General features: G+C 35.4%; 1 protein-coding gene across 1 annotated transcript; it reads right to left on the reverse strand.

Moving 5' to 3' along the window:
• Positions 1-532: 532 nt before the first annotated feature.
• On the reverse strand, positions 533-8,030 carry LOC145597525 (4-coumarate--CoA ligase-like 9). The gene is made up of 6 exons (XM_081653715.1): positions 6,898-8,030; positions 5,050-5,236; positions 2,649-2,794; positions 2,495-2,562; positions 1,986-2,088; positions 533-1,364 (listed from the first exon to the last, which is right to left on the reverse strand). The coding sequence occupies exons 1-6, from the start codon at positions 7,939-7,941 to the stop codon at positions 1,242-1,244; spliced, it is 1,671 nt and encodes a 556-aa protein (XP_081509841.1). The 5' UTR covers positions 7,942-8,030; the 3' UTR covers positions 533-1,241.
• Positions 8,031-11,687: the final 3,657 nt, after the last annotated feature.

Genomic DNA, 11,687 nt, shown 5'->3' on the forward strand with positions numbered 1-11,687 from the left:
GACTGAACTAAGCTGAACTGAATTGAATTAAACGAAATATTTTATAAGAGAAGGAAATTAAGAACTGAACTAAATTGAAAATAATCTGAAAAGAACATGCCCTAAAGAGTATATTGTTTCCAAGATACATACCAAGAAATAAAAGTTTAAATTTGCATTCGTGCAATTTTAGTATTGATTAAAAAGTTTAAGGAAAAGTGAGATGGATTCATTTAATTGAATTGTTTATGTTGAGTAAAGTTGGTGGGATAATATTTTAATGATACAAATTAAACAAACGGGGCATAGATTTTTTTTTTTTTTTTGGTGAAAAGAGAGGGCAAAGCCCAAAGGGAAAACAATAAAAAAACACACATCAAGCATTATTGAAAAGGGTAAATCAATAGACCATAGTGGATCGTTCAAATAGAAAAAAATTGACTGTGTCAATCCATTTTTATAGTGTGTCAAATATTAAAAAAAAAAAAAAAAAAAAACGTAAATAAGAAATGTGTCAAATATTGCACGGGAGAGTACCTGTTATAAAATGTTGATATTGTGATATTCCTCATTGAAACAAATCAACAAAGATCTCATATTAAGGTATTTGGTGCATTTTTTTATAAACCTCAAGGGTACACGGTGCATTTGAAAGTTTTCAAGAGTATACCGTGCATTTTGCAAAACCTCAGAGGTACACTGAACAATTTCCCAAATATAAAATAGGAAAATCATTAATAAAGAAAAAGAATTTATCAAAATTTAATATAGGAAGATAAAAAATACAGAAAAAAAAAAATGCTGAACAATGTCTCTCCATAAGTCAATACAATTGTAGCTTCTATTAAATATTTAAATTACATATACAATATCAAACTACACATACAACATTGCTCTCTTATATGACTTTGTACAGCATATATAAACAATAAAACCATATACACAAATGAATAACCATTTAATAATGTACTTGAACTTCAACACAGAACTGAAGAGGATCTATATTTTAAAAACCTATGCTCAAAAATCTTCACCAGGAATGTCAGCTTTGCACATATGATCCACACTCCTGCTGTGTTACAACTCGAATTTTTTGGCACCTAGCTTACCTGATGCTCAGAGCAACCTGGCCAGATCATCATAGTAATGATTACAACGAATGCAAGGAGGAACAAAACCTTGCCTTGAATCAACCGAGACATTAAGCAGCCCAAGCAACTGCAACTGATACAGGTAATAAGTTGCAGGAAACTGTTGTTTAATCATAGCTTAGATTGACTAGCTGTAGTTTGATTGATGAGCTCCCTCCTAAGGATCTTCCCTGATGGATTTTTCGGAATAGCATTGACAAACGAAACACAACGAATCCTCTTATATGGACTAACCTGCACAGAAGTGAAAAATCCCCACTATAAGATTTTACACAATACTTACTTTTAGGTCTGAACAATAATCAATCAAAACTTCAAGACACATTTATAGCAGTTTCACATATTCAAGAAGGGTTAGTGCTCTCATTAAGTTATGGATTAGAGCAACTACATGACCAACAACATCAATCTTATAAAGGAAACTTTATAACAGAAATACCCCAATAGGGCTCCACAGTGTAGTAAGGGTGTCACGTATGCAGTCTTAATCAGTGAATCACCATAAAACTATCATAACAGCTTTACCCTTATTGCAAAGAGGTTATTTTCGTTAAATTCAAATGGTAACGAAATCAGTACTAACATGGACGCCAATGTGAGATAAATGCACAATATGATGACACAACTTCATACCACCAGACTTCCCTGCTGGATGACCTACTATAATCAGCCAAACAGAGAATTGATAATTAAAATTTAAAGACTAAAAGCTCATAATATGATGCTATGCAACAGATTTATGATAAACCAAAGTAATTTTTATGGCTGGCCAAACTAGAGTTTTAAATTAAGACCCTCGGCATAAAGTTTTAACAGCATAATACTAATTCTGTTATCAAGTAGGAGCAAACATGCCTCTTTTGCAATGTAATCCATCACTTGAGATGCAGTAATGCTGCTTTCAGGTTCACGGACTATGAATGCCAAGGGAATTTGTCCAGCTTCTTCATCAGGATAACTGCAGTCAAACAGAAACAAGATTTATTACACAGGAGGTTGATAACTTGGGCTAGTTTAAAAAATGAACTTATGGTTAAAGGACATCCAGAAACCTAATCAAAACTCTAACACATGGTAATTTTTAGAAAAAACTTACGAAAGATTTTCCAAGCAAAACATAGGTGAAATTTATATTGAACCCCCACCCCCACCAAAAAAAAAAAAGAAAAAAAAAGAGTGATAATATATGTTAGTCTTTAAGGAAACCTAAAAAACCATGAATAAAAAAGAGTTGTTTGTTGTTATAATATTATAAGCATGCAATTTCATGTTCATCCTTGCATAAAAGGAGGTAAATGCAGAGAGAAAACTGATATAATCTTGGATAGCATCGTGAGTGCACTAGAGAAAAATAATCAACTTACCCAATGACAGCAGCATCAGCAATTTCTGGGTGTGACAGTAGCAAACATTCCAACTCAGCTGGAGCAACCTGGCAATTGAAAACGTTGTGATACAATAAACAAAAACCAATAGGTGAGTTAGTTGAAAATATAGTCCTCTTGGCTATCTTGTAACCTGATATGCCTTGTACTTGATCAATTCCTTTAACCGGTCAACAATGTATAGATATCCATCAGAATCAAAATAGCAAAGGTCACCAGTCTTCAACCACCCATCTGGATGCAAGGTTGCAGCAGTAGCCTCTTTATCTCCAACATAACCTACAGTTTTAGTCATTGCTATTAAACAAACATCATAGTTAAAATAATCATTATTGATAGAATAATGATGTATCAAAAGCAGACGGAGCTTTCCAATACAGTGTATTAATTATGCAAAAGAGGACAAAAGAGTCATCAATCTTGGCTCAATGACATCATAATAGGAAGCTATGTTACTCGGACTCCTTCATTCACCTCACGTGTCTGTGTCGACACGACACCTGTCGGACATCGACACTGACACTTGGACACTTCATTTTTAACTAAAAACACAACTTTTTTCAAGAAATGGGCGAGTCCGATGCTTGGACACCCGTGTCTAATTTGACACTTCATCCGAGTCCAAGTAACATAGATAGGAAGAGCTAGAACAATTATATATGCTAAAATTGGTAGATAGCACAATTTTTTGCTTCTGTGAGATAAACAATGTATTGGACACACATTATACAACATCAAGCTAGGTGGCAAATTTTACAAATTGACCTCAGAGCATACAAAAATATCAGTAGACATGATAGGTCAGGTAACCTTTTCAAGTATACTAGGTTAGTTGGAAACTACCTGAGTGAAGTACTTAGGTTGCACAATAATTGATCAGAGAATAAATACCACCACCTTTCACAAATTAACAAGGAGAAATAATCGATTTAAAAAAAGGAAAACATACTAAACGAAACTAACCAAGAAATTGAGTCATCCACACCATCTTTTAAAATGCTGAAGTCATGAAATATCATGTGGAACACGAGACAAAAAAGCAGAAGTCCTAACTTTGTAGGAGGGGGGAATATACTTTCTTAAAAGCATAAAGGTACTAAGGATTACAAAGTCAGAAAAACCCAACAAAGCTTTTAGAATGAAACTCCTACCAAAAATATTAACTAAACATCTTGATAACCAAGTCATATATGTGAGAAAGATATGCTTAAATGCCTACAATTTTTCTAATCTGGAGCCCCAATGGGATTGTTTATGGCTAGAGGCTTTATAATTGAACTAAGGCCTCTGTCTAAGTATCCCCACAATCTTAGAATCCGATTTTCCCCAAAGTTATACTTCCTCCATTTTTATTTGCTTGACCTATAACCCTTTGGCATGCAACTTAAGGAAGAGATTACAAAAAATAAACATATGCTAAATAAAACAAACAAATACCATACAACCCATTTAATCCCTTTTATTTGTGGTTATATTTTTGTGTATTAGAACAATCATTTATCTTACCTAATTTCTTCCTTATATTACTTGCCATGGGACTACAGGTCAAGTGAAAAAAAGAAACGGAGGAAGTATTAAATAGTAAGTATCACAAAACGAATGATGGCATAAATAATAAATTTATGACGCGTACTGTGTACTTTTAATCTTTGAAAAGTAGACAATTCCGAGAAATGGAAGTGTAAAGATTGTTAAAACTTGTACAAAGTCATTGCAATGTCCATTAATAAATATACCCAAAAGAGAGCCATTGATGATTTGTAAACTCTAGACCTTGATTGCCTAGAATTATGTGTCTCTACTCATCAAACTATATATTCTAGTCAAATTCTCAAGGCATATATTAAGCTAAGCCATACAACTTTATTGAATTGATATGTTGATAGGTCTTAAAACTAGGATGGTAATTTAATAAGAGGCTATGATATTAGAGATCCTTAAAGGTCACGTTATCACATAGTCAAATCCATTGTTAAAACACTATCTTAGCAAAAGCTTCTCTTTTCGGAACGATGTATTATCAAAAATCACGAGAAGCTCTAATTTGGTTAATGAGGTTGAGTGGTTATCCCTTGTGAGATCCAAAATGTGGCAGATAATACTCATTAAAGCCTTAAAGGTTGGGTGGGTTATTCCTTGTGAGATCCAAAATCTGACAAATTATAGTCTTTGTACACTTGAGCCAACTCAATAAATCAATGGTGTCATTTTAAGGAAATTTAACCATTCGTCTTAAGAATCGAAGAGGATTTCAAATTTCAAAGCTAACGTTAGGCATAAATATCCCAACATTTATAGCTAATTCGATATTTTGATTGTATTGAACATCACCTTGCTTGCAAATGTTGCAATGATGAATAAGGTTGGCATTTCACAAAAGGCTCAACCTTCTTCATTGGTCATTTTAATAATAATAATAATAATAATAAGATAATCTTCTAATATAGGGTATATTATATACTTATATCTATGTTCATTTAAAGAGGCGAATATGTGCCCGGGACCAGCGGGACACATATAGAACTCTCAATTACCTTTCATGATGCTTGGAGCGCGTAGCCATAGTTCCCCTTCTTGGCCAGATGGCATTTCATCTCCATTTGAGGGATCAACAATCTTTGCTTCCACGTGTGCATTAAGGCGGCCAACAGAGCCATATTGTTCACATTCTATAGGTCCAACTGTCGAAGATACCGCACCTATCTCAGTCAGTCCATATCCCTGAAAAAGTGAACAGGACAAAAATTTAAGAAACAGAAAAAAAATCTAATTTATTGACCACATGAAACTAATTACTTGTACTTTCTGAATTTGTAACAGTAACCATCAAGTTCTCTATCAAATTAGTTATATTCTTTAATGGAAGTGACCCTTTTAAGTGAAGACAAGGGAAGAGCCAAGTAGAAACTACATACTTCTAGTTTTCACCATATTACAAGGGCCAAGCATCTTTCTGATAAAATACAGGGGAGAGGTTTCTTATGATCGCAAGAAATAAAATACAGGTTTTTACTCATATGGCCATATCCATATGGTTCCACACTTCCACTTACATACCAAATAGGCCCAACATTTCTACCATTTACCTCACTACTATTGCACAAGATAGTATACTATGTATGTTGATACAGTGATACCTACAACTGTACAAGAACCTAGCCTCAAACACCATCTCCAATGCCACATATCTAAACAAGTAATAACAATTGAGGATGTGTGCTTCATATGCACTACTAGTCAATACAGCTTCATAATGCTTTGTAAGAAAATATATCTCCCATCATTCCAATAATTTTCCATTGTAAACCATATTAAGGTGTGCTGTCTTAACCTCACATATTTTAAACTTAATGCCGAATTCATCTAGCGCACCCACGTAGTTTCCAAGTCCACACATATCGTCCTTCACCTTGCTCAAAATATGGTGTGTTATGAACCTTTGACCGAAGGTTGGCTTCTATAAACTAGATTGATTACATATTTTCTGTTAGATGTTTGGCCATATACAGCACCCAATAGTCAATATGCTCCGTAATTTCCAAGGAATTCAGAATGTTTTAGACTTAAGAATTTTGATTGATGTCAGATTTCTTTGCTCAAAGCAATCATGCGAATTCTTAATTTTATTTTTAACAACATGGTGGCACACTTGTTTCATGTTACAAAATCAACAACAGTCAAATTTTCAAGAAACCAAAAGTATATGACCATTCCAATCAGTCAATTTACTGAATACCAACATGAGGTTGATGCTATTGGAAGTGACCCTTATTATTTTAAGTAGCAAATTCCAGCTCTTTCTAGGAGGTCTTACATACTTAATTTCTCATACTACTTACTATATAAGACACAAGCGAATTCGTAGTTGTAAGTCTTGTAACAGTATATGGTTATGTTAGAATTCACTTAGCTCCTTAGGAAAGCTGTTAGAATAGCTTTTGGCCCCAAAATTCTGTTTTAGTTAGTTAGAGTTACAGTTTATATATAAGCTCATATAAGAAGTTTCAGCACTTATTGAATGAAATGAACAGATTCTCCTCTCTTTCTCTTTAATTCAGTAAAATCTATGTTAATAACGGATTTATAAATAAGAAAAATATGGTTACGTACCATCTTGGTTGAATTTATGTGTTAACAAACGGTTTTTTTTTTTTAAAAAAAAAAAAAAAAAAAAAAAAAAAAAAAAGTTATTATTTTTTGGTGTTTAGAGTTTAGACAGCCACAAGGGCAAGTCGTGAGAATCGATCCCACGATCATTTGAAACCGGGAGGAAAGCTTTAACCACTTAAGCTATCACTCACTCTCAAAACGTGATAAAAATTCATATCTACTAATTTGGAAAGGAGGAATTTAAGAAGATAACACTAATCAAATATATATACCTGTATAATTGTGATATTAGGATAGCGAACTTTAAACCTCTGAGCAACCTCCTTACCAAGCGGAGCACCACCACACCCTAAAAACTCAAGCGAGCTGAGATCATAATTCTTTGCCAATTCCGATTTTCCAAACACCACCAATAAAGGCGGTGAAGCAGGCATATAAGTAACCCTATACCTCTCCACCGTCTCCAACATCTTTTCAAAATCGAACCTCGCCATTAAAACCAGAGTTTCCGCCGTTGCCACCGCCTTGACCAACATGAAGAATCCGAAGGTATGGAACATTGGCAGAAATAATAGATTGATTGCCATTGCCCTAGCTTTCTTCTCTTTCATTCTCTCCAACGCCTTTGTCCTCCAAAAATTGAACCCAGTGATCGCAATCAGATTACGATGCGTCAACTCAACCCCCTTTACTCGTCCTGTAGTCCCAGAAGAGTATAGGATCATCGCGGAGTCTGACTGGTGGATTGTAAAACGAGGCCGAGTGACTTGAAGATCAATAGTGAGCATTGAGTTGAACTCGGGAGAGTCGAGGAGAATGAGGGGGACATTAGAGGAAGACGAAGTAAGGATTGAGGAGAGAGAAGAGAGAGTGAAGATGACGGAGGGTTTAGAGAGTTGGAGTAGGTGAGTTAGCTCGGAGTGGGTTGATAAGGGGTTAGCAGGGGAGACGATGATGCCGAGGGAGAGGAGAGAGAAGTAGAGGACTGGGATGTGGAATGAGGGAGGGGACAGAATGAAGGCGGTTGTGCCGGGGGAGAGTGTAAAGTTATTGAGGTTGGATAGAGAATGAGAGAGCGAATTCACCTGGTTGAGGAAGGCGGAGTAGGAGAGAGATTGGTGTGTGGCGGAGTCGATGAGGACGGGGGAGGAGGGGGAAAAGTCGGGGTTGGAATGGAGGAGAGAGATGACGTAGTCAGCGATGGAGAGAGGGGTGGTGGAAGGTGGAAGAGGGAGGTTTTCGCGGAGGCTGTAGAAGGTTTTTGTGGCGGAGCAGTAGCCATTTCTGGGATCAATTGAGTGTTGCATTGCAATCATTAGGCATTAATGTATGAATAGTATTGTATTGTGATTTGTCAAGTATGAATACTACGAGAAATGTTTTATACTTGGATAATAATGGGACGTTATTCATGTTATTAGTGGAACTCATGTAACATGTGAGTTGTGAAGTGACTGGGATTACTTTAAAATTTTGAACTATCAACTACTCCTACAAGGCTATTGTCCTACACTATTCAAGTAGTACTCCTTCCGTGTTTGCTGAAAGATGGCAAGTGGATGAGGGTGTAATTGTCTTTTTTAATTGCAAAATACGGAGTATGTAAGATTGTCAGTGGATTTAGGGTCTATTCTCATTGACTGAACTCAGCTGAGCTGAACTGAACTGAACTGAATATTTTATAAGAGAAGGAAATTAGGAGCGGAGCTGAACTGAACTAAACCTCTACCTACTTGATACCACTTTGGTCTCTACCAAGTGGGGACCAAGTGTACTTTTACCGACACTTTTGTCTTTAGTGGTTTGGTTCTGGTTTTAACGTGGATGGTGTACCAACAATAACCAGTTAAGCTTAGATGGTATTCCTTTTTGATACCTTCGAACTCTTAGATGGTATTTCTTTTGATACTATCTAACACCTTTTCAATACCAACGAACACCTTACTGGTACTTACAAACTTATATATAGTACGATATCAACTAATGTTTACTTGTTTTTTGATTAATGACTTTTAACGGTACTAGTTATCACTACTCTACTACTTATACATCAAAATAAGTTATTTTAACAGTTTAATAGCCCACCATGCTTCGCAATAATTATTACTTAACTAGAGAGTTTTGACCAATACCTGAACTTAGTCGACAATGGAACCTCCGGCGTTCTGAGCTTCCGGCTTTACCAAGGTAGCTAACCCCAACCCTGTCTTCCTTAGATCAGGCTCAGCACAGATCTATTTCGTTTCCTACCTTAGACCGTAATCTCTAACTAAACAATCCTTACTGTGTTTATGATGGAACCTTTTAAACAGAAAGATAACTCATTTGATATATAAGGTTCAAGGGGATAACGTTCCCTTCTTGAACTAAACTTTTATTTAATTTGAAAAGATTACAACACTCATATATTACAACACACACACACACACACAGGAAGCTTAAACAGACATAAGCTGAACTAGAGTTTTCTCTACTTTAAGAGAGATGGAGAACCAATCTGTCTCTTAATGTGAGTATTTTTCTCTAGAGGACTCTCTATTATTTTCAGAGTAATTCTCTAGCTAACTCTTCCAACTCTGCCTTCACTTCTTTGCCTAAGTCCCTTTATATAGGGAAACAAAGTTACATAGGATTCCTACCAAGCAATTCTACACCATTGCTTTTTACAGAGATTTTGAAACAGAAACCATTAGTAAAACGTGGCTACAGTGAAGATTCCTTGCATTATTGTTGGTGTGGGCTCAAGCCTTTACAATTTCATCCATCATTATTTCTTGTAGGCCTCCCTCACTATCTTTGCTGTCTTCATACATAGGATTCTCTCTGCAAAGGTCTGCAACACATTTGGCTGCATACTCCTCATCCCAACTCATGAATGCTTCAAACAGATACTCATGGCCTTCAAATGACATAAACTTTCCACTTTCAATATCTTCTAAATATTTGTAGATTGACTCGGTGTTGTTTATGCCATCTACTAAATATTCTGTCATCTCGTTTGGCGCCACAATTGTAGTGTTACCAATATGAAACATGACAAGAGGAATTCCTTTCCTTTTTATAAAATCATTAAGATATTGTGAAATGTAGAAAAATCCCAGTGCTCTGGCTTCAGTTGGATTTCTAACAGTCTTCTGACGAATTAGTATGGGATCTTTGCAACACCTTATTCTTCCAACCATTATCAAGTAATGCGGAGTACTAACTTTTCCTTCCTTAACTTCGATATTAGCACATTGCACCTTTACACTTAGCTGAAACTTATCCTTTTTGTCATCACAATATTTTCGAACCCTGTTGAATGCATACTGTTGGAACTTCGTGAGTCTTGGAAAGAAAGAGTCATTGGGAGTAGGGAATTTATAGAAATCGAGTACCATCCCATAATCCCAAGCCTTGTAATGTATATCAATAAATGGAGCATTTTTATCAAGAGGATATGGATAGAGTCACACTGATGCAACTTTAGAGTTTTTGGGAAACTCTATCCTATCTCCCCATAGATCTCGAACATCAAAGAATTTACTGGACCTCGTGACCACCAACTCGTACCATGTCCTAAAATCGTTATCTCTTATTTTATTTAATATTATATTTCGTACATCAGGAATGAGCTGAAATAACATAATTGTTATTTCGAACATCAATAACCTCTGGACTGCTCGATGGCAACCTTTAATTAAACCATCTCGTGAACGTTGTTTTGCTAATAAGATTAAGCCTTGCATTAAGGCCCAACTGGAGGGTGAAACCCGCTCCATTGCCTTTTCGGTCTCGTTAATGAGAGTTTTCCTCTCTACATCCATCTTTTGAAGTTGGTATGCAGGAGGTTTTTGTGTAGTCTTGAGCTTCTTGGACGACATTGGCTAATTCTCTGGTTAAGCTGTCTGCCAAAGAATTCTTTGTTCCCTGTATATGTTCAACAGTAAAAGAGAATTGGTTAAGCCATAATTGCCAACACAGGAGTCTCCCTTGCGCTTGCATATTAGACAAATTCTTTTTAACAAAACCGAGTATGCCTTTGCAATCTGTTCTTATTAAGAACTGTTTAGGGGCTAAGAAGATTAAGAACTTCTCGATCCCTCTAATAACTGCAAGGATTTCCTTTTGCATTGTAGGATAATTTAACTCAGCTTTATTAAAACTTTCACTGCTATATCTGCAAAGTTTTTCTCCTTCTTTTATTTTTAACACAGCGCTCCAGTGCTCATTACTAGCATCTGTTTCAAGGATTAAGTCATCTTCACTAGTAGGTAGTGTTAGTACAGGAAGATCTTTACACATAGCTTTTAAATTTTGAACAATTTTAGAATCACAATCCTTCCAGCTCCAAGTTAATTCTTTCTTGAGTTTTTGTTGTAATGGTTTTCTTAATAGAGCAAGATTTTCTATGAAATCAGAAGCATAAGTTAAACATCCTAGAAATCTTTCTAGTTGTTTTCTATCTTCAATTTTATCAGGAAATTTTTCAATCTATTCTAGAATATGCTTTTGCAATATTATTTGTCCTGCTTTAATTTCTAATCCTAGAAACTCAATTTCTTGTTTAGCATATACACATTTATCTTTTCCAAGGATTATTCCATGTTCAGCACATTTTTGAGTTACAGCTTTAAGATCATTCTTATGCTGTTCTAAATCCTTTGAGAAGATTAAAATATCATCTATGTAAACCAAACAACAATGATTAAGTTCTCTAAAAATATTATCCATTCTTCTTTGAAATATTTGTGGAGCATTTTTTAATCCAAAAGGCATGACTAACCATTCATAATGCCCTTGAGGTGCACTAAATGCAGTTAATGGAATACTTTCTTCTTCCATTTTAATTTGCCAATAACCACTCTTACAATCCATTTTAGAAAACCATGTGGCTCCTTGTATTCTATTAAATAACACAGTTTTATTAGGAATGTAATAGCCATCAAAAACAGTATTGTCATTTAGTTGTTTATAATTAATGACCATTCTAGCTTTACCTCTTTTTTCTTCTGCATGGTTTCTAACCATGAACGCTGGACTATTATGAGGACTTTTGCTATTCCTAATTAACTTCTTATCC

This window comes from Chenopodium album, chromosome 20, assembly GCF_948465745.1.
Source record: "Chenopodium album chromosome 20, dcCheAlbu1.1, whole genome shotgun sequence".
NCBI lineage: Eukaryota > Viridiplantae > Streptophyta > Magnoliopsida > Caryophyllales > Amaranthaceae > Chenopodium > Chenopodium album.